At 39.2% G+C, this 24,589-nt stretch overlaps 1 protein-coding gene across 2 annotated transcripts in view; it reads right to left on the reverse strand.

The window, feature by feature from the left end:
- upf2 (UPF2 regulator of nonsense mediated mRNA decay) overlaps positions 1 to 24,589 on the reverse strand; it is a 106,435-nt gene that overhangs the window by 16,341 nt on the left and 65,505 nt on the right. For both annotated transcript variants that reach the window (XM_072563026.1, XM_072563027.1), the window contains 6 exons: positions 24,247 to 24,410; positions 18,959 to 19,057; positions 14,889 to 14,987; positions 14,428 to 14,598; positions 6,196 to 6,337; positions 1,197 to 1,317 (listed from right to left, as the gene is read on the reverse strand). In XM_072563026.1, coding sequence (XP_072419127.1) covers positions 1,197 to 1,317; positions 6,196 to 6,337; positions 14,428 to 14,598; positions 14,889 to 14,987; positions 18,959 to 19,057; positions 24,247 to 24,410 — 796 coding nt within the window. The remainder of the gene's footprint in view (positions 1 to 1,196; positions 1,318 to 6,195; positions 6,338 to 14,427; positions 14,599 to 14,888; positions 14,988 to 18,958; positions 19,058 to 24,246; positions 24,411 to 24,589) is intronic.

Here is a 24,589-nt window from a genome sequence, read left to right on the forward strand (position 1 = left end):
GATAGTAAAGTACCCATTGCCTGTTCTAATCATTCTCTCCCATGCCTGTATGAAGTTTGGCATTCAGACACAAGCTCTTTTTGCACAGCTTAAGTGTAAAGTGGCAGCAAAATGAACATGAATACACAACCATCCCTGCACCCCATGACAGATTGAGTAGGATTGAAAATACTTCGAAAATTGAATGAACCTGCAGTAGATGTTACAAACATAATCATTAAATAAAATATAACTATATCCTATCTAAACAAGGGCATTAAAAAGGGCGCTCGTGAAAATGGACATGACCTGAAGTGCCAAGTCACTTGTCTTGGGATATTTATTGTTTGATGAATGCAAATTCAAAGAACTTCTTACTTCATAACATGCATTCTATCACCCCTGCAGAACAGTTTAAAATAAGGCCAATTCACCATAATTAGCAAGAAGTATTTTTGTTATAACATTGCCTTGAACTCCTGGGTAGTGGAGTAAGTTTTAAAAGAGCTCTTAACCTAAGTGCTCCATGGATAGATCCGTAACTATAACTTGACAAAACCAGTTCCACATTGGTTCTGTCGTGGGCAAAATGCCAAGAAGCAATACAAACGTTTGCCTGCAGACAGAAGGAAACTTTGAGGGAAATTTAGACTTCTTCTGTACAACTCAGAATGATGAGCTAAAGTGACATGTTATCAAGTGTTTAGATTTAGTCTATCAGTTGTGTTCAGTGAATCAATCTCAATAATTTAATACTCTTTTACAGAACCTCCTTAATATATATTTTCTTTAAAAATAAAATCATTCACCCAAAGAAGCAACAGTTTCTGCATGCCAGGGTGAAAATACACTGAGTAACCTGTTGAGAAGCATGCTCATTTTTAATACAATAATATCCAACAATAACTGTTTGCATTTTTGTAATGTCTTTCGCACATTAAATTGTCCCAAAGCCCTTCACAGATGTGCAATCTGGGAAAAAATGATGTTCAAAGGAGATATTTGGAAGGATGAGTAAAAGCCTGGTCAAAGAGTTGGGTTTTTAGGATCTTAAAAGGAAGAGAGGGAGGCGGAGAGGCCTAATAACAAATTTCCAGAGCGTAGCGCCTAGACAGCTGAAGGCATGGCAGCCAACGATGGGGTGAAGGGAGTGGGAGATGCACAAGAGGCCAGAGTGGGAGGAACGCAGAGTTCTTGGAGGGTTGTAACACCCTTACCTCCCCCCTGTCTTGAAGATGAGATCAGCATTTGGTGCTCCTTTCGGATGCTGATACCGCGGTCGACGCTCACGATTGGTATTTGCTGGAGCTGGACGCTGTGCCAGGGATTGTAACATCTCTGTAACAATAATTTAAAATTATTAGGAGAAACATTGCAACTTAAGAGGTTTATTCTCATTTTCTAGTGCTTCCAAAATTTTCATTTAGCTGAAACTGTGGGACAAAGGAAGTTAAGGCACCAAAAAGGAAAAATGCTCAATATGTAAAGTTGATAAATAAAGGTTCCTCTCACTTTAACCCTTGTATTAACTATAGGATTCCTTCAATTATATTTCAATTATGATTTTCAGGATAAGGACAAGTAAATTACTGCTGTTGAATCAGAAAGGATTAAATTAGGCAGTTGGTTCTGTTATAACGTGATAGCCCTGTTCTTGTGTGATCTTGTGCTATATGAAAACCGCACAATAGCCATGCCAGGTCAACTAATCGTGCAGGAATCATGGTACAGCCAAGTCAGGTTAGGAAAGTTTGCATTCTACAAGTAATGGTCTAAATTCTTCAATCGCATTAAAGGCAATTCACATTAAAGAACATGCGTTATGGTAGAACCGACTGAATAGTTTTGTTTTACCTCTCTCCTCTAGAAGCTATGGGCTCATGTTCTTGTCTATTCAAACCCCAGCAAAAGAAACAGAGAAGCACTAGGCTTTTTAACCATTCAAGCATTTCCATTAACAACATGTAGTGCGGTATCTATTCAGAATGGTCATCAATAATACAATATTATTGCTTCACGGAGCAAGTCGAAACCAAGGCAAAACCTAGGTGGTGAATGGCCCCTGTGCTAAAATCAATTCTTCCAATTTTCCACACCAACAAAAGCAAAAAGGTTGTAGTTTTGGATCAATGGTGGTGTCAATCCTGTTGGCTGCTTGAACACTTTTTCCAGCCAATTTGAAACAGGTTTGAACCAATTCAATGCAGGCGTGACGTACAAAGCTAAAACCAAATTGTTTTCAAGCCTAAATTAACCAATGGGGTGAATAAATAATTTATAACGATATAACTTTGAATTTTAAGCTTGTGCTCAGTAGTGGTTGAGAAATTCCCCTTTTCCTTTAAGAAAGGAGTCGATGATGTAACACAAGTGGCACTCTTCCTGTGGCCTGTCCAAACAGAGGATTCTACGATTAGTGATTAAAAGTCTCTGGCTCCCACGACTTCGGACTGCTCTATACAACATAGTTTTGGGAAAGGTGTTGACAGGTTGAACACAACCAGCCTCTGCAAAAATCCAAAAATACATCTTGGGAGACTAAGCATATTGTTACTTCATTGAGATGTAAATTGGGCCAATTCCAAGTCTCACAGGGCGCTAGTGAATATAATGCCATTTTTATGCAAAAAAAAATCTACAGCAGATTTGAATTGCCTGACAGCACTCACCATCCAAGTAGGCAAGAGGAATAGAGATGGTGGGTAGGAAGGGAAGAGATTTGCTACCAGTGTCACTTTGAGGAGCTGGAAAATCCCTTCTAAGTTTCACTGCTCTCTAACTTTCAGGAGGATAACTAACTGCACCATACACTATGAACTGCAATAATTTCAGTGGCAAAGTGTGTTTTGCTATGCATCCATCAGTTAAGATTCAGAATATTATAGATTGAGGTAAATAAACTAAGGGTGTGTAATGGAATAAGGACCTACATGCAGAGAGAGGGGAAAAAGCAATTTGTCTAAACTGGTTCAAGGCAGCATATTTCTCAGCATTGTTTTTGCATATGTTTCTCCACACCTCTAGTGTCCTAATGAACAAATAAGGAAAAATAAATAACATTTCCAAGCAGGAATGCTGAAACAAAGTGAAAGAGGAGCAATTTGAAATCTTGTAAGAAACGGTCTATCTAATTAATTGTGCAATAATTCAAGTAATTTAATAAAATCATTTAATAACATTAAGTTGTTATCTCAAAGCCAAGACTGGTAACATGCTATGTTCAAAAATGTCCATAAGCTGAGCAATGTTTCATCTAACCACTGCCAAAAATAGTTCAAATTATGTGAGATCTTACTTATTTACAAGACCCTGTGCCTCCAAGTCCAACACAGAAGAATTTTAATAGCACAAGAGTTCATCAAAACACCAAAGCAGAAGCTCTGCGGGCTCCAACTTAAAAGTATTGACTGGCAACATGCAGGATGTTTAAGTTCATGAAAACAAGTGCTTGATTTTTAAAAGATTACTTTGCTGTTCTTATTTAAATCGATCATTTAAATATCCTTGCATTTCATTCTTTATTCCTCCTCTGTTTTGTCTCAGTTCCTTTTCTTCCTCATTTTATTCAGTGTGTCATAGAGTTATAGAGATGTACAACATGGAAACAGACCCTCCGGTCCAAACCATCCATGCCAACTAGATATCCCAACCTAATCTAGTCCCACCTGCCAGCACCCGGCCAATATCCCTCCAAACCCTTCCTATTCATATACCCATCCAAATGCCTCTTAAATGCTGCAATTGCACCAGCCTCCACCACTTCCTCTGGCAGCTCATTCCATACACATACCACCCTCTGTGTGAAAACGTTGCCCCGTGGGTGTCTTTTATATCTTTCCCCTCACCCTAAACCTATGCCCTCTAGTTCTGGACTCCCCGACCCCAGGGAAAAGACTTTGTCTATTTGTCCTATCCATGCCCCTCAATTTTGTAAACCTCTAAGGTCACCCCTCAGCCTCCGACACTTCAGGGAAAACAGACCCAGCCTGTTCAGCCTCTCCCTATAGCTCAACTCCTCCAATCCTGGCAACATCCTTGTAAATCTTTCCTGAATCCTTTCAAGTTTCACAACATCGTTCCGATAGGAAAGAGACCAGAAATACACGCAATATTCCAACAATGGCCTAACCAATGTCTTGTACAGCCGCAACGTGACCTCCCAACTCCCATACTCAATACTCTGACCAATAAAGGAAAGCATACCAAACGCCTTTTTCACTATCCTATCTACTTGTGACTCCACTTTCAAGGAGCTATGAACCTGCACTCCAAGGTCTTTGTTCAGCAACACTCCCTAGGACCTTACCAACCCTGCCGAAGCTCCTTGAGGTGAAAGGTATCAGCTTCTGACACCCTTCCCAAGTGACCATTTCTTTGTGTAAACAGTGGAATGATTTCAGCCATATTGGTGTATGAGATTACTCTATCAAATCTAAATTAGCAGTTTTACCCTGATTGAGCAAATGAGTAAACCCTGCTTCAACAAGAGTGAGTTTTACCCACTCAGCTTGTCGTAACACTGGAAATGACATGAATAGTGGAAATATGCAATGACGAGCAAATAAATCCTAGAGTAGTGTATTGTATTAGGTATTCCCAAATATCAGTGAAGCATGGTACAGCACTGCACTGCACATAATGCACTCAAATTAAAACAAACATATTACTGATCTTGCTCTTTCTCATATACATTAATGAAGTAAACCTTGACACACACGGAACAATTTCAAAGTTTGCTGACAAGGAGAAACTTGGCAGTGTTGTGATCTAAGAGAAGCAGATTGTAGAACTTCTCAAGGGCAACCATGAATGCACAATAAACACTGGCCTTTCTAGTAATGCTCACATTCCAGGAATTAATGAAAACAAAATTTAAGTTAATCTACTTGGACATACATAATTCATTGTATAGATCAAGTTCTGTACAAAATTGCAACTGTTAACATTTTCTCAAACTTTTCAAATATTACATCTATTTTCAGATTATAACAATAATTACATTTACATTTAATACTATGTGCACACAGTCTGATGGCAACCTGAAGTGATTAAAAAATAGGTATTGATCACGCTAACCGTGTACTGAACACAAGAAAAAGAGAAATGCTAAAGTTATATTCAAAATGTTGACAAAGTATTTAAAGAACCTGAAACATACTTGTTCCTTAAACAAATTTTACTTGAAAATTGTTTCCAAATTTCGAAGGACTTAGTGTATTTTTCTAACCTCACCAAAATACTTAAAGAGGAAATTCCTTACAGAATACTATTTCAGGTAAAATATGAACATCTGGATAAGTACATGAATAGGAAAGGTTTGGAGGGATATGGGCCAGGAGCAAGCAGGTGGGACTAGCTTAATTTGGGATTATATTCAGCATGGACGGGATGGACAGAAGAGTCTGTTTTCGTGCTGAATGACTCCGATTCTACAGAGCAAGGTCTTCCATTTTGCTAGAACTTTCCAATGGCATTAGCTGCAGAAAATGTTCCTGTACATCCACATCCACTTCAAACAGGTTGTTTGTGTTCCCAGAGTTTCCTGACTGTAGGAAACCACAGCACAGTTTGAGAAATCTGCGTTCCAAACCTGTGCTGCAATCACACAAGGCACCTGGCCAAATCTTTTAACATGCAGGCAATATTATAAATTATAATCTTCTCCCAGATTTTAAGAATTTCTCCTGCCTATGCTGATAGACTCCAGCTGAAGTTCCAAACAATTAAAGCTTACATTTGGGACCTGTACAGTTATTAATGATTATGCGCCATCACAGGCTTTCAGCTATGCAGACTTTTTTCCTACAAAATTGCATGCATAACTATATGATACAAAGACTAGAATTCAGTAACTTCTAGCCATATTCCTACTTCCTAGACAATCATCACTAACAGTTTTATCAAAGTTTATCTCAAAGCAAGATTGGGAAACATGTAAACCAGTTGGCAAATACATGCGTGCCAGTTGGACTAAATCAGCCCTGATTATATTCACTTGAACTCCTGAAGTTGTGAATACTGCAAACTGGCAACAGGTTAGCACAGTCCCAAATCTCAGCTCAGCTGACAGTGCAGCATAGACATATTGGGTGTACCAATATACATAACAGATTATAAACCAAAACATTTATTTTTAGTTGCAGAAAGACTGCAACTTTCTAGTTTAATGATAAACACTCCAGAATTACTGCAAGCTCTTTCCTCCCACTTGCTTACCCTGGTAATCTTCCTGTTCTTGCCGTTCATTAATATCGAGTGTCAGCTTCTTCATACGCATTCTTTCTTCTTGTTCTGCCTGTTGCTGATTCCAGTGATTTGCAGCAAGTTGCGAATTCATTGGTACGTTCAGTATTTTAAACTGGATAAAAAGAATTTAAACGGTCAGAAAATGGATTTTACACAGATGGTTAATGACATAGCAAAGCCTAACAATCGTTTTCTGCAGAATTACAACCCGTGTTCCGAAACTGTAAAATGAATCAACTACCAGCAGTTTCTTGGCAAATGATGTGTTTCATCTCCGTCACATCTGCTGCAAAAATAACTCAACTTGGGTTAAAAGTCAACATTAATTAGTTATAATTTTAATTAGTTACAAATCTCACAACACCAGGTTATAGTCCAACAGGTTTAATTGGAAGCACTAGTTTTCGGAGCGCTGTTCCTTCATCAGGTGGTTGACAACCACCTGAAGGAGCGTCACTCTGAAAGCCAGTGCTTCCAATTAAACCAGTTGGACTATAACCTGGTGTTGTGAGATTTGTAACTTTGTACACCCCAGTCCAACACTGGCATCGCCAAATCAATTTTAATTATTCTTCCTTCACAGCCAAGGTTTTACATCAAACTTATTTGGCAAAAATCACAACCCAATTTCTGTTAGAATTGAGTCCAGATTTGTCTACTTCAAAGCAGCCAAAAATAAGCTCGTAAGAGATAGAGAAAACTTTACACCAATAGGTCAGTGAGTTTTACTGATGGTGTATACTGTAGTCTAATAGCTGAGGTTAGTGATTATTCTGGTTTTAATTGGATTCCCAAGTGATCTGTAAATTATAATCATGTCTGACAGTAATTTTCCCCAGAACTGTTTTTTCCTTTCCTTTTCTGTTACAGGGATAAAATTCCATTATTTTGGATGCCCTTGATAATTTGCAATTAATGAATCTTTATAATAGCTGCAGAAGAGGAGGGGCATCACCCAAGCATCACCCTGACTTTTACACATTAGCCAACTTGCGAACTAGGTGAACATAAAAGCTTCCTGACCTACATCATTCAAATAAATCTTGTAGCTTTAAATATAATTGGTTTAAATAAAAGTGCATTTGCATTGGGAGAACAATCGCAGTTGGAGTGCAATGACAGCAGCAATGTCTCAGAGATAGTTGCTATAGGCCAATACATTACAAAGACATCTGAATGATGGTAAGGACGATTACAGAAGCAGAGGCAGCAGCAGTTGCCAATTGCAAGATAATAATGAAGATGAAGAGAGGGGGAAATCGGAATGATAAATCTATCAAGCACTTCAGTCTGCGTTATCAGCAGCTGCTCAAGTGGCAAAAACAAATAATTTGTCTTCCACCTTATGGTATGTAGGCGTTCAGTTAAGTTTCATTAGAATGTATTCGGATAATCCACATGCGGACAGTTGAAACTTAGTAGTATACATTCTCCTCTATTGATTTTTGCTCCATTTTCATCTGAAAATTGAGCAGTTTAAAATGAAGCTTGTGTCTATAGATTCCTGATAAACTGATCTTTGATTTTTAACAGCATACACCCCAGTACTTAGAACAAACCATCCTATCTGTAGCACCTGACTTGATGTAAACAAGTGGCATGACTTGAGACACTGCCACCTTTCATCAACATTCGAATAATCTAACACTCAAACTTGTGACTTGTTCTTTGGTACACTGCTTGTGCATTTATAGCAAACATTGTTGAAACCTCCTTAACAGCCACAATGACTCTGCAAGAATATAATGCTAAAAAACACACAACACCTGGTTATAGTCCAACAGGTTTAATTGGAAGCACTAGCTTTCGGAGTGCTGCTCCTTCGTCGGGTGGTTGTGGAATATAAGATCTTCGGACACAGAATTTATAGCAAAAGTTTACAATGCGATGTAACTGAAATTATACATTGAAAAAGATTGGATTGTTTGTCAAGTCGCTCGTCTTTTAGAATGAACATGTTAGTTTCAGTTCTTTCATATATAAATTCCAGAACTTCTTTACAGTTACATTCTCAAGTGAGCTTTAACAATTCGTGTCACCTGATGAAGGAACAGCGCTTCGAAAGCCAGCACTTCCAAATAAACCTTTTGGACTAAGACCTGGTGTTGTGAGATTTTTAACCTTTGTCTACCCCAGTCCAACACCAGCATCTCCAAATCAAGAATATAATGACTGCTTGCAGGATGTATTACCCTGAAAAAAAAGTATGTCCACACAGGTCCTTTAATGCACCACAACATCAGCCAGCCTGAATAGAAATTAGAGGGGATCCAAGAAATGTAATTTAAGAATTTGATTTTAATGGGCTTTTTAAGAGGAGGCTATATGGAGCTACATACATGGTGTAAGATGACATCGTACCAATCTACAACAATGATGTTGACAGTTATTCAGTTCCTTCAGTATATGGGTGATCCAGTTCCATGGATGATTCAAAATTGTTGCTGGGTGTGGGTACTTCAGGATTTACAGAGGAATCTCGAGTATCCAGCATTCGATTATCTGAACATCGGATTATTCAGCAAGATCACATGGTCCTGATGCTTGGCTAATCTATATTATCCAGCATCCGATTATCCAGAATTCAATTAACGGAACAAAATACTCCGCAACTTTGTCCTTTGGATAATCAAGGTTCCTCTGTATTACCCATTGAGAAGGTGCTCAGTGGTTAGCACTGCTGCCTCACAACATAAGGGACCCAGATTCGATTCCACCCTTGGGCAACTGTCTGTGTGGCGTTTGCACATTCTCCCTGTGTCTGCGTGGGTTTCCTCAGGGTGCTCCGGTTTCCTCCCACATTCCAAAGATGTACAAGTTAGGTGGATTGGCCATGCTAGATTACCCATAGTGTTCAGGGATGTGTATGTTAGGTATGTTAGCCATGGGAAATGCAGGGATAGGGTAGGGGGATGGGGATGAGTCTGGGTGGGGTGCTCTTCAGTGGGTCAGTGTGGACTCATGGGGCTGAATGGTCTATTTCCACACTGTCGGGATTGTATAAAAGAAAAGGTGAAGGTGCAGCTGTCATGTTGAACTGCTGCAATTCATGAGAAGAAGGTACAATATCCAGTTGTGACCCACTAATATGAAGGAACGACAATCCAGTTCCAAATCAGGATGGTATGGGGTTCAGAGAGGCACTTACACACGACGGTCTTGCCAGATGCCTCCTATCCTTATACTTCATACATTATTGGATTAAATAGGAAGTTATTTTTAAGAGACATTGGCATGCAAAGGAATGCACGCCAACCTCGTGCAGTATGTCAGGCTTTATTTTATGTTGAGATTTCCATGATAAAGCTTGAGGAGCAGACCCACCCCAATCCATAATTTCTAGTATACTAGAAAGAGAAGTTGTTTCTCAAAGCTTTCTTGGTGGTTGACAAAAAGACCTTTTTTTGGTCCAGTTAAAATATAATTTAATCCGCAATGTGAGTTGTTCAATGTTTTGGAATCTGCACAGGAATTTTCTCATTATTGCCAACAAGAATCCACCCTTTTAGAAAACAGTGAAACCTCCTTTAGAACAAAGCACAGATTCATTACTCCAATACCACAAACCCAAAGCATGCATTTTTGTTACAATTTAACCTACAACAGGCTTCAAAACACCACCTATGTTTCAGATGAACAGTCTGCTAGGTTTTTTCTAATATTTAAATTGAGTGTATAAAGTGCAAAATAAGTATCACTATTCACAGATTATTTTTAATCAATGCTATCCTTCGTTGTTAACAGCATCGTGCTGATAGTTTCCAGCCCACAGATTGATTCTTCAATATAATAAGTGGAGACTGGTCATGACAACACTGAAAAGTAGGCGTCACAATCAGTTCAGATGTAATGACTGAACCTTTTTGTCCTCTTTGGTGATTGTGGGTCAATTTTTAACCTACTATAAACAATACACCTCCCATGTATTTAACTTCATTACGTAACTAACCAGCCTCTGAAGCAAACTGTCAAAATCTGAACAACCAACCACTTGTTTCAGAAGACAAATATTTTCAAAATTATATTTTGCACGCTGTTCATTTTAAAGCAAGAACTAGGAATCTTAGTACGTCAGCAAAGCAATCAATATGGCTAATAAAATGTCTGAATGATAGAACAAACCTGCATGTATATAGCAAAACTAATGAATTACAAGCCAGAGGAAGTTGCAATAACTGTTTAGTTCTATGGTTAGAACACCTCTCTAGTACAGTGTCAATTCTGGTTCACCAAGGTGCAAATGAAACACTGAAACGCTGGTCAAAATACAGAGAACAGTATTTAACTTTATCTCCAACTTTACAGATCTCAGTTAGGAAGAATGGAGAACTTGGCGTTCTCATCATCTCTTTTAGAAAGGTATTAATATTTGCATAACACCATTACGTTTAGAAAATGCTGAAACATTTCAGAGAACTGGAAAAAAAAATCTGCAAACTAATTTAAAGATAATATGTGGTACTGTAAATAGAGTCATAGAGATATACAGCATGGGAACAGACCCTTCGGTCCAACCAGTCCATGCTGACCAGATATTCCAACCCAATCTAGTCCCACCTGCCAGCACCTGGCCCATAACCCTCCAAACCCTTCCTATTCATATACCCATCCAAATGCCTCTTAAATGTAATAAAGAAGAGGTAAATCTAAAAAGTTGTCTTAAACAGAGGGAAATAGCAGACCACAGGGCTAATCTCTCTCTCTCATCTCAAAAACCCAAAAAGACCATGGAAACAAAAATCCCGTAACTAGTTAAGATAAACCAGATACTGCCATTAAGAGGCTTCTGGAGGAATGAGCCGATATGAGTAGGATGATTTTTATTATCCATAATCACCTTGTGATTTTGTTTTTGAACTATTTATGAGAAGATTTAGCTGAATAAAATCAGGTAATCTGGTCTTCAGCTGCAAATGGATAAAATTGTATCGTCTGATTTAGATCCATGAGTTTTATTTCCTAGATTAATTTAAATGTACAAAACAAAATCAACTAGTGGGAAAAACAGAACAGAAAATCAAAAATAAATCTGAAAGCTGGGAACTTACGGAAATAAATAGTGATGTCTTCAAAAATGCCCTCATGACAAAAGGAAGTGCTGGAGGTCTCAAAACATGTAATGATAGATAAATCGCTGGGATATGATCAGGTATATCCCAGAAGCTAAGAAAGAGATTACTGGACCCCTTACTGAGATATTTGTATCATTGACAGCTTTGGGTGAGGTGCCAGAAGACTGGAGGGAGACAAACGTGGGGCCATTATTTAAGAAAGGTGGTAAGGAAAAGCTAAGAAGCTACAGACCAATAAGCCTGACATCAGTAAGTTGTTGGAGGGGATTCTGAGGAACAGGATTTACATGCATTTGGAAAGGCAAGGACCGATTAGGGATTGTCAACATGGCTTCGTGCATGGGAAATCATGTCTCACTAACTTGACCAAGCTTTTAAAGAGATGACAAGGTTGATGAAGGTAAAGTGGTACACATTGTCTATATGGACTTCTGCAAAGCGTTCAACAAGGCTTTGCATGGTAGACTGGTTAGCAAAGTTAGATCATATAGGATGCAGGGAGAGCTAGCCAGATTGATACAAAATTGGCATGAAGGTAAGAGACACAGGATGATGATGGAGGGTCTTTGTCGGGCTGGAATTTCGTGACCAGCTTTGTGCCACAAGGATTAGTGCTGCGTCCATTGCGTTTCGTCCTTTACATAAACGACTTGGTTGACAATGTAGGAGATATCGTTACAACACGGTGTAAACCCTCCTGCTCAATTTAAAACGAGCAACACAGAAAATATTTATCCTGTGCAGTAATCTGTAAATTTCTGAGTGGCCAAGAACTATTTAAAGTAAAAATTAACTTTATTTCTTCAAGTATACCAGGGAATAATTAACTAACAACTATTCACAATTCCTTGCTCTAACATATCTTTTACCTTCCCTTCTGTAATACTAGTCCAATAGAATTCCCAATTCAGATTTACAGAAAAATCTAAATGTTAAAACATCGGTGTTTTGGCTCTCCAGGTCAGTGGTGAGGTTTTTCTGTGCAAACTCCTTCACTAGACAGGTACCTCTCAGAGTTCTGACTAGCAGTTTACAGCTGTTTACAGCAGTTTACAACTGTGGCAGTTCTCCTTCCAACTGTTCAATTTTCTCTGGTCTCCCACAAAGCATCGGATTGTGTCATTGGCTTTTAAAGACTGTCAATATACTCAATTCAAACTCGATTGGAATTTGGTATTTTTTTGGGTATAATTTAAACTGATTGGCCTAATTCAAATCTGCTTTGTCATGTCCCAGCAACTAGTACCCCAGTAGCTGGAGCACATGTTACATTGCGAATATTGAAAACACTTGGTGCTGTCACTGCGAGCGTTTACTCTTAAAGGTACAAGTACACTCATCTTCATAACAGTTTGGTTAGTAAGTTTGCACTTTTGCCACATATTGTTTACAGAGTATTGATACTAAAAATACAATATCTATTCTCAATTCAGTAAGCACAACCTTTAAAACAAGTTAGGCACAGATTTAATGACAACGTCACTCCAGCAATCCTGCTGGCAACTGTTCCTGCCAGAAGATCCGCTATCATGATGCCATAGCTTTCAGTTTTGTGCCATTCTCACATCTTCACTGCAGAGCTCTACAAGCATTCCGAAACATCCAACTACACCTACGCTGAGGCCTCTTTCAGAAGGCAAAGTGGAAGATAGCAGGAAGAGATCTCTCTAGCTTTTCAGCCCTGATCAAACAACCAATAGTCCACTTAACGAAAATTATTTTTCACAGGTCCAACATAATGTCTATTCTTAGGTTAGATTACTTACAGTGTGGAAACAGGCCCTTCGGCCCAACAAGTCCACACCGACCCTCCGAAGAGCAATCCACCCAGACCCATTCCCCTACATTTATCCCTTCACCCAACACCACTGGCAATGTAGCATGGCCAATTCACCTAACCGGCATGTTTTATTTGGATTGTGGGAGGAAACCAGAGCACTCAGAGGAAATCCACGCAAACATGGGGCGAATCTGTAAACTCCACACAGACAGTTGCCTGAGGTGGGAATTGAACCTGGGTCTCTGGCACTGTGAGGCAGCAGTGCTAACCACTGTGCCACCGTGCCGCCCACATCCGCCTTACATTCCTCTAACTCCAAAGAGATAACTGCAGCATAGGCCCCCAACAGCTGGACACACGGCCAATAAAAGTTGGTTGAAGGCATGTGAAAATGTATAAAAGTCCAAAGTCAGAGGAATGGGTAGTTTAGGAAAAGGGGTCTGTTAAAATTGTAGGAGATTGCAGAGATAGAGAGAATCATGATGATGGGTTTCAAATATGAGAATGGGTGCTTTAAATGTGAAGCACTGAGAGACTGGGAACCCATGCAAGTCTGCAAAGGTAGGAATTACTGGTGAACAGAACATATGAACAGTAGAACTGTTTACGTGCTGAAGGTTAGAGGGCGTGGAATGGGGGCTCACAAGACAATATTGAAGTAGTTAAGTCTGGAGGTGACAACAGCAGGAATGACAGTTTCAGGCTGAGGCAGGGTCAGGGTCAGACTGGAATGACCTTCAGGATCATAGGAGGTGACAACTACTCAGCTCCTCAAGCATGCTCTACCTTCAACATGTTCCCACACTATCTCCATAATACTTGATATCATTAGTAACTGGAACTCACTCTATTAACCTCTACTTTGAGCTTGTTTAATGTCTGAGCAACTACTGGCCTTTGGGAAGGAGAACTCCAAAGTTTCATTACCGTCATCTCAGTCTTAAGTGGCTGGCCTTTTATTTTAATACTGTGTCCCCTATTATAGGCTGCACAGCCAGGGAAGACACACTTACCTATCAAGGCGTTTTTTTTTAAAAAAATGTATATTTATGTGAGATCACCACATATTATTCTAAACTACAGATAATACAGGCCCAATGTCCTTAAGACTCTCCTCATCGGACAGTCTCATCATTCCAATGAATCTCCATTGCCTCCCTCTATGACAGGTCCTTTCTTAGGGATCAGAGCCCCACAACATTCCAGGTTACGTTAATGAAACATGATGACAGAGGCCAATCACAGACTCAGAAAATGAACTTGGGGTTGAGTCGGATGCCAAGGCAATGATCAGACTTTCCAACCAAGTCTCTGCATGACAATTATCTGCAATTTGCAGCTGTAGAATACCTGTTGTTTGTTCCCTCTTCTGGTGAGCATCACAAACTGCATGGTTTCTGAATTTTCAGAATCGCCTTCTCCTCCTCCTTGGGGTGGAGGACCTTTCTTCAGTTGGCTTTTTAGTTGCAGTGGAATAGCCACGTCTAACTGGTGCACTTTGACAGACTCGCCAGATCGCTGCTGCATAAAGAATGCACAAGGAATGATTTTGGTGCAAGTACTTCCTAAACATTTTTAGAAATTTTAAACTTTGCTGCCAAGAGGTCACTTGTCAGTCGTCTAAGTTAAAACAGCATAATTAATCTGCACTAGAAATGTTAAAAACGCTCTTTCTAATGCAAATGAATTTTCTGTATTTCCTGTTAGTGTTACCTTCACACTAGAATTTAGAACAAAGAGTTTAGTCCAAATTTCCAGTGCAAAGTTTCTGAATGTAAAATCACAGCTTGTAACTTCCATGCACGAGGTACCTGCAGATTTTCGAGCATCATTTTATCCAATGCCTGAATGAATTCTTCATCTTCTGCACAAGGAAGATGCTTTAAGCCTCCGCCCTTGATCATCACCTCCTGCAAAACCAAATTACAAATGTAACACTGTTTTGAGAACATTGCTTAATTTTGGCATCCCATAAAAAAAAATCAAAAAATTTGATTCCAAATATGTAATAAGATTCTGAAACCCAACACAATTCCTAAAAATACATGGTTTTCAAACTTTGAAAGAAAGAAATCTAGTTTAAAAGTCCTTCCTAAATCTGGACATTTGAAAGTCTTCTTAACATGTGAAACAGAATCCACAAATACACACCACCTCCAATCGCGTCTTTCAGAACTTTTCTCCACCTATACCCCCAAATGTTTGGATTAGGTCTGCTATAAATCTTGAAATGCCTAGTTTCACAATCCTAAATACCAGGAAATTTAAAATAGACACTGGCTCATTTGCCAAGTGCTCTATAATGAGAAAATCAAAATAGAGACCTGAACAATAGCAACCTGGATCGATGCAGTGATTTTAATACACAGAAATGTACCAAGATGTTTTACAGTGGTGGAAGAAAAACCTGATCGATAAGTTACAGAGACAGCATGAGGACACAGAGGAATTTAATCACAAGAGGGACAATTTTGAGTTTGAGTTGTTGCAGGGGCAGAAACCAGTTTAGCTGAGAGAAGAAAAACAATATTGTATTGAAGAATATTGTAGTTGAGATTTTGGTGAGTTGAAAGTGCACATAGGGTTAATGATAAGAGAATTTCTGTTAAAACAATGGAGCAATAAGGCTAGAACTGGCCAAAAGCATGCATTTCAAAAGCAGGTAAGCTTGGTTAGGGACAAAGATGCTAAAGAGATGCAACTAGACAATTTTTGTATTTAACAAAAGCAAAATATTGCAGATGCTGGAAATCTCAAAGAATCTTTGTAATGAAGAGTATATGGGAATTCCAGTGTTCAAGTAGGAAGCCAAGCTGTGAATAGTTGGATTCATCAGACTGAGGATACAGCAGGGTCGCAAGGGGGCTGGGCAACTGCATGGCAAAGGAATACAGTTTATAATCCAAATTAAATTTTTTGAATTCAGTCTTGGTAATGTGTAGCTAGAGAAAGTTAATGAATGAGTTAAGTAGAAAAGTGGCAGTGGAAAGACAGAAAGAGATCAGAAACTGCAGCCAGTTGCCAGTGCACCTATGCAACTGTTCCTATTCTCTATCCCCTGGTAACAATATTCACAAATAAAATAATGAAGAGAGAGAGATGAAGAATGGACAATTTTAAGGTCACAGTACAGTGATGGGAAGAGAATCATAAAGGGAATGGAATGAAGTTGAGTAAGTTGTACAATGCAGGAAAAACATACAAGAAAGGAAGGTGTAACTGACTTTCTCAAAAGCTGCACACAGAGAGGGGAGGATGACAAAGAATAAAATATTATGGTCATTATAACGAAGTACCAAACATAATTGTGGTTAGGGGCGTTTCAGTGGCTGGGGAAGGGATTAGTGGGATTCTAATAGGGAGTTTCGGAGAAATATGTAGAAACCTGGTAATAACAAACCATATTCAACAATCTTGAAGAGCAAGTTAGTGAATGCACAAGGACAAAGGCATTTTGTTTGTGGACAATCTAATGATGGCAGCATTGAAAGAGAAGTGGGCAGTTTTCACAGTCAGGAATCATTTATGGTATCAGCTGCCCCCAAAGCTGCTGATATTAGCAGTCAGTCTTCCCATTACTCAAGGGTTTTGCCTGAAAATTTCCTTGTTTAAAGATAATTATATGGTGAGCAGAAAAAACAGGAAATCCCTAAAACAAAAAGTCACAAGCGACACAAATTAAAACCAATGGGCTATTAAAACCTTTTTCAAAAATTGTGTTGTGTTATGATCCCAGCTGATGGCAATACTGGACAAGTCAGATCTCAGAACGAAACCTGACTTGACAGATCACACAATTCATTTTTGCAGTTTGTGCACCCAACTATGCATTAGTGTGAATTTGGCTCAGTTGATAACACGTTAATGTCCCCTCTACTCGCAAGTTTCAGGATTCAAATCCCATTTGAGGGCCTGAACACAGATCCAGGGTGGCACTCCAGTGCAGTACTGAAGTGTGCTATATAGTTTCAGATGCTGGCACTGCTCAGTCACTAAACTTATTCATGAGGCTGCGAGTATTTTTTTATCAAAGGAACAAAACTTTATTCTACAAAAGAAAAAAGTTATTTTTATGAATTTACATTTTTAAAAAGACGTAATCAACCTTCTTTTCCAGCAATATCCTTTACCGGACTCACCACAAGTGGATTATCATTCCTACCTTAATTTTAATTTTTTACTTGACTGATGAGGTTGTAAGCAGCTCATTTTGGCAAGTTTCTACACACTCACCAGATGTCTCTCCCAGAGACATACAGACAATGGCTACTTGATGGAAATTTTTCTAACTTATCTTTTGTGATAAATCCCATTTACTTAAATAGCTAAAACACTTTTTTAGACTTATTTCACTTCTGAAAGCCTGAACAGCCATAAATTAAGTTGCAATGACGTACTGCTGTTCTAAGCCCAAATGGCCCCAGATGAGTGGATTGGCCAGTCTATTAATACATCATAAAAGTTCCACTTTGTAAACATTTCATCAATTCTCCCGGAAGTTTGTCTATTCAGTTAGTTATGGTCACATGCTTGCTGGTTTGATTATGCTTAAGTCTTAAAAAAAACTGACTCACTTTTAAGAAGTCACTTACAGAACTAAAACCATTTATTTCTCTATTAAAATTCCGATCCTAAATCAAGATTATAAACTTTATAACGCCGTGTGAGGCAGATTGGAATTCTGAAGCAGTGCCCTTATATCTTGCTCTTGTACTCTACAGATTACAAAAAAAAAAAGTGCAAACGTGAGGATCTGGAGTTCCACCTTTGTACTGCATCATTCTGTGATGTGCAACTTTAAAAATTAAAACTCTTAGTATTAGCTGCCTGCACTCTAAACATTCAAGCAATTATATAGTTGAATTTCTAAGTCACTCAGTTCATCCACTGGTGTTGTTCCAATAATTGTATCTTCTCATTCCTTGTTCTACCTCTGAAAATGTATTAAAGCACTCTTCTCCACCTCAAAAGGTGCACTACTCTCTTCTTCAACACATGAACACTTCTTTTAAACACTTTGCCTAATTTTTAACCAAACATTTTGGAAGCGAAGACTTTCATTTATACAGCACTTTTCATAATCCCTTTGGTAATCTCTTGGTGTTTACAACAATCAAGTACTTTTTGAGACGTAGTTACTATTAATGCTCCAGGCAATGTGTGCACAGCAAGCTCCTACTAAAAGCAACATAACAATAACCAGATGACCTGTTTTGTAGTAAGTCTGTTTTTGTTGAATGTTGGATCAATGTTGCAACGGCCCTGCAGTTCTCTGAAATGTGATCCTTTGCATCCTGCAGAGCAAGGCCTTTTATAGCATTTTGCCCGAAAGGTGCCAGCATCTGATACTATAGCACACCTCAGTGCTGAATCTGTGTTCAAGCCCTTGAATGGGATTTGAATCCTGAAACTTGAGACTCGAATGGCAGGGGGGGGGGGGGGGGGGGGGGGGGGACATCAACATGTATTATCAACTGAGCCAAGTTCACACTAACGCATAGTTGGGTGCAGAACGTTGATATTTCTTACATTCAAAACTGGTCACACACACTGAAAACAAAATTGGTCTCAGGACCAATTACTGAAATACAGATTTCTCAACCCTTCATCCAATTTAGCGAACAGCCAATCATTCCTTTCTCTCTCTGCCCATGTCAACCAACTCACAAACTGAAATTTTTGTAGCTGGCCTTCTACTCAACACTTGATCAAATGCCTTGTACAAATCCTCATATACCATATGTCCTGAATGTCCCGTATGTACCCAAGCAACCAAAAGTAAATCTGTTGCTCTTGATGGAAGGGTTCAAAACTAAATTATCTTGAAAAGATGGAACATGCACATTAGACAATTCTTTATCGACTCACTAATCATACTTACATTGTTGTCCTCATCAGTTTCATTTTCCTTATTGGAGTCAGTCAAGTAATCTGTATTTTCCTCCTCCTCCTCTTCATCATCTTCATTCTCAGAAGCATCCTAAAATGGGAAAGATTCTTACTTCAAAAGTTTTTGTCAGAGAATAATCTCAATTAGCTGCCATAACAAGATTATAGTAAGGGAAGATGTTCTGAAAGGTATAGAAAATAAAATCATGCTAGGTTACATGAACATTATTTGTATTTCATTCAGAAGCATGCAGAAAGCAAGTTCTCTTCTGTTGAAGGTGAACTAAATGAAATTATCACTATATGTTCAAATGAATAATTCTACAAAAGAATAAGAGAATACAGTTAATTCAACCTATTTATTTCTTGGATAGATCATGCTTTTACATTCCTCTATCTACTTATTCTACAGAGGATAAAGCCAGAGAGTATGTTAGAGAAAAAGAAGGAAGCATATGTCAGGTATAGACAGGATAGACCGAGTGAATCTTTAGAAGAGTATAAAGGAAGTAGGAGTAGACTTAAGAGGGGAATCAGGAGGGCAAAATGGGGACATGAGATAGCTTTGGCAAACAGAATTAAGGAGAATCCAAAGGGGGTTTTACAAATATACTAAGGACTAACGGGTAACTAGGGAGAGAATAGGGCCCCTCAAAGATCAGCAAGGCGGCCTTTGTGTGGAGCCACAGAAAATGGGGGAGATACTAAATGAATATTTTGCATCAGTATTTACTGTGGAAAAGGATATGGAAGATATAGACTGTGGGGAAATCGATGGTGATACCTTGCAAAATGTCCAGATTATAGAGGAGGAATTGCTGGATGTTTTGAAATGGTTAAAGGTGAATAAATCCCCAGGACCTGATCAGGTGTACCTGAGAACTCTGTGGGAAGCTAGAGAAGTGATTGCTGGGCCTCTTACTGAGATATTTGTATCATCGATAGTCACAGGTGACGTGCCCGAAGACGGGAGGTTGGCTAACGTGGTGCCACTGTTTAAGAAGGGTGGTAAAGACAAGCCAGGGAACTATAAACCAGTGAGCCTGACCTCGGTGGTGGGCAAGTTATTGGAGGGAATCCTGAGGGACAGGATGTACATGTATTTGGAAAGGCAAGGATTGATTAGGGAGAGTCAACATGGCTTTGTGCATGGGAAATCATGTCTCACAAACTTGATTGAGTTTTTTGAAGAAGTAACAAAGAAGATTGATGAGGGCAGAGCAGTAGAAGTGATCTATATGGACTTCAGTAAGGCGTTCGACAAGGTTCCCCGTGGGAGACTGATTAGCAAGGTTAGATCTCACGGAATACAGGGAGAACTAGCCATTTGGATACAGAACTGACTCAAAGGTAGAAGACAGAGGGTGGTGGTGGAGGGTTGTTTTTCAGACTGGAGGCCTGTGACCAGTGGAGTGCCACAAGGATCAGTGCTGGGCCCTCTACTTTTTGTCATTTACATAAATGATTTGGATGCGAGCATAAGAGGTACAGTTAAGTAAGTTTGCAGATGACACCAAAATCGGAGATGTAGTGGATAGTGAAGAGGGTTACCTCAGATTACAACAGGATCTGGACCAGAAGGGTGAATGAGCTGAGAAGTTTAATTCAGATAAATGCGAGGTGCTGCATTTTGGGAAAGTAAATCTTAGCAGGACTTATACACTTAATGGTAAGGTCCTAGGGAGTGCTGTTGAACAAAGAGACCTTGGTGTGCAGGTTCATAGCTCCTTGAGAGTGGAGTCACAGGTAGGTAGTTTAGTGAAGGCGGCGTTTGGTATGCTTTCCTTTATTAGTCAGAGTATTGAGTACAGGAGTTGGGAGGTCATATTGCGGCTGTACAGGACATTGGTTAGGCCACTGTTGGAATATTGCATGCAGTTCTGGTCTCCTTCCTATCGGAAAGATGTTGTGAAACTTGAAAAGGTTCAGAAAAGATTTACAAGGATGTTGCCAGGGTCGGAGAGTCTGAGCTACTGGGAGAGGCAGAACAGGCTGGGGCTGTTTTCCCTGGAGTGTCGGAGGCTGAGGGGTAACCTTATAGAGATTTACAAAATTATGAGGGACATGGATAGGATAAATTGACAAAGTCTTTTCCCTGCGGTCAGGGAATCCAGAACGAGAGGACATAGGTTTAGGGTGAGAGGGGAAAGATATAAAAGAGACCCAACAGGCAACTGTTTCATGCAGAGGGTGGTACATGTATGGAATGAGCTGCCAGAGGAAGTGGTGGAGGCTGGTACAATTGCAACAATTAAGAGGCATTTGGATGGGTATATGAATAGGAAGGGTTTGGAGGGATATGGGCCGGGTGCTGGCAGGTGGGACTAGTTTGGGTTGGGATATCTGGTCCGCATGGACAGGTTGGACTAAAGGGTCTGTTTCCATGCTGTACATCTCCATGACTCAATTTTTCAAGTCTTATTCTACCACTCTTGCTGCTGAGTACCAGATCATCACCACTTGTGTAAAAACGCTTTCCTTCACATCCTTCCTGCATTTCTTGCCCTTTGTCACCTGTACACCTTATCAAAACCTGTCATAATACATATAATTCTAAATGTACCCTCATGTCTTTTGTGCCAAGAGAACAACTCCAGTTTCTCATACCTCATTTTGTAGTTAAAATTCCCCCAAGCCTGGAGCCATTCTGGTGAAGCCCCTCTTCACCGTAACATTTGTTCCTGACGTGTAATGACCAGAATTGGATACAATACCTTATTTGTGACACTGATTTTATAAAAGGTGTTGTGTGGTTGCTTCTACGGCACTCCTCAACCAAAAGGTGCTCATCTCGTTATAATCTTACATAAACAATGCAAATTACTTGCTTCCTTTTAATGAGATTTTTCCATAGTTGTAGCTCAGAAATCACCAATTGCCATATCTGAACACTGTCGGTGTATAACTTTGAGTTCCAGAAGGTATATTTTAACCCAATTTCATAAAAGGACGTTAAAGTAGTACTAAATAGTGAACAAGACACTGAGTAATGGTTTGTGATGTTTTTAAATTATCTTCAAGAAACTCTTCAAGAAATGTGGGAAAAACATTAGCATGTGGGTTGTCTTCACTGGGCTTTTCAAGCTCCTTTATGGTTTATTCTGGAACAGTCATGGTCACGTTAGCCATTCTGGAACTTGGCTGCAGAATGCCCAATATCAGCAGATTATTTGAGAGTTGCTTCCATTGTACAGAACGCTATTCAAGGCTCAGTATAGATCTGGGATGATGATATTTTTAAAAAGGCCAAGGTAATAACATTGCCACACAAAACACCATCTCATTAGTGGGCTGGACTCAAGGGTTAAAATGTCCAATTACACTTCCATTAGTAATTAAATTAGAAAAAGCATTTGAACATTGAATTTGCTATGTAGAAAATGCAAAGGGAACCCGGTACTAAAAATTAAAAATTTCATCTGACTTTAACTTTAGTTCAGTTGGCAGACTCAGTGTTCAATCCCACTCCAGGGCATGAGCCCAGGTTAACAGTTCATCACAGCACTGTCTGATCTGCTGAATTTCAGATGAGGGGTCTGGCCTTCCTTCTCAAGTGTATTTAAAAGATCCCACAACACCATTTCAATGAAGAGCAATGGAGTTATCTACAGTGTTCTGGCCAAAATTTATCTATCAATCAACTTCACAAAAATATACTCTTTGATCAGTATTACACTGCTATTTGTGGGAGTTTACAGAGTGCAAACTGACGGTTAGGTTCCCAAATTACAACAGCGGCCGCGCTTCAAAAGCAATTGACTGTAAAGTTGTTAGTGAATTATGCCAGGGTCAGCAATGGACATGGACTGTTAGACCAACCAGTCCACACTGATCACGTTCCCAAACTAAACTAGTCTTACCTGCCTGCACTTGGCTTGTATCCAGCAAACTTTTCCTCTTCATGAACTGATCCAAATATTTTTTAAACGTTTTAACTGTACCTGCATCCACCACTTTCTCTGACAGTTCATTCCACACACAAAAAATACTCTCTGCATTAAAATGTTGCCCCTCATGTCCTTTTTAAATCTTTCTCCTCTCACCTTAAAATTGTCATTTAGTTTTGAATTCCCCACCCTAGCGAGAAAAAAACACTTGCCATTGAACTTATCTATGCCCCTTGATTTTATAAACCATAATAAGGTCACTCCTCAACCTTATACTCTCCAGTGAAAAAGTCCCAGACTTTCCAGTCTATTTTTATATCTCAAATCCTCTATTGCTGGCAACATCATGGTAAATCTTTTCTGAACGCTCTCCAGTTTTCTATTATGCTTCCCATTATAGGAATTAGTTGCAAGAAAGATATACATGTTTAAACGTTTTCACCTTTTAAAAAAGTCTAATTTTACAGCGATACAGGCTATTATTTTAATTCCTCTAAAACGCTTCAACTGAACCAATTTCATTTGTGCACGAAACCATGTTACTGGCAAGTGAAATAAATTATTTCACGCTATCAGATTAATGACCAGTTACATCTACTTTCACTGGGCTGGATCAAGGAATACAGAAAGGTCACAGCGCTCTTCAACTTGTGCAATGGGAACTCAGCATCAGAGCTCATACCTCCAACAACACCCCACAGCGTTGAAATATCAACACAAGAGGGCAAACTTCAGGGGATGCTCAGAGGACAGTAACTTAGTTACAGTCAAATGTAAAAGGGACATGCCCACAGAAACATTTCTTTCCAATTATGATAATTTGGTGTCATAATGCTGTAAGATTCTTAAGTTTCATAGGTCATTGAACCAAGTCTTGCAATGAGAAATAGGCCTCAAAAACAATTTGTCAGTACACTCCAAAAGGAAGTAACTTGAGAAACTCTCATGAATTATTTCTTTCCAGGGAATTTTCAAGATGAGTATCTGAAGAGGAAACGAATAGAACACCTTTCAAATTCGCCTGTTTGCTTGATTAAAAAATGCATAACTTCGAGGATGATTTAACAATTACAGAGGAACCTCAATTATCTGGCATTTGAATATCCAAATATCGGATTATCTGGCAAGATCGCATGGTCTGGTGCTCAGCTACACTATGTTATTCGGCATTCAATTATCCGGAATTCAATTAGCCGAACGAAATATCCCCACCCATGTCCTTCAGACAATCAAGGTTCCCTCTATTACATTTTTAAGCTAAAGCTCAGCTCCTATATGACATGAAAATAATGTGATGCTCAACAAACCCTATTTGACATTAGGAAATGTCATTCATTCCAGTCTAACAGCCATTTAAGATAATGGTAATTTAGACAATTAATAGAAATCATACCTCTTCTTCATGTTCATTCATTTCACTTTCATTCCCAGACTGTTCCTCTGTTTCTGCTCCACCCTCTTCCTCTTCATCATCGTCATCATCATCCTGATTTTCTTCCCCTTCCCCCAGACCAGACATTTTGTCCGACTTGGAATCTTTCCCATCAATTACAAGACCTATGAAAGAAACCCGAAATTAATTTAAAAATAAATTCAGATGAAGCAAAACTTTAGTTTTACAAACTAGATACAGGTAGACAATCCTATTCAAAATCCAAAAATCCAAAAAGCTCCGAAATCCAAAGGCTTTTTGCGAAGATTCTCTCTCATTAACAATGTTGTTTGGCATGCAAACA

This window comes from Chiloscyllium punctatum, chromosome 44 (genome assembly GCF_047496795.1).
Source record: "Chiloscyllium punctatum isolate Juve2018m chromosome 44, sChiPun1.3, whole genome shotgun sequence".
NCBI classification, from domain to species: domain Eukaryota; kingdom Metazoa; phylum Chordata; class Chondrichthyes; order Orectolobiformes; family Hemiscylliidae; genus Chiloscyllium; species Chiloscyllium punctatum.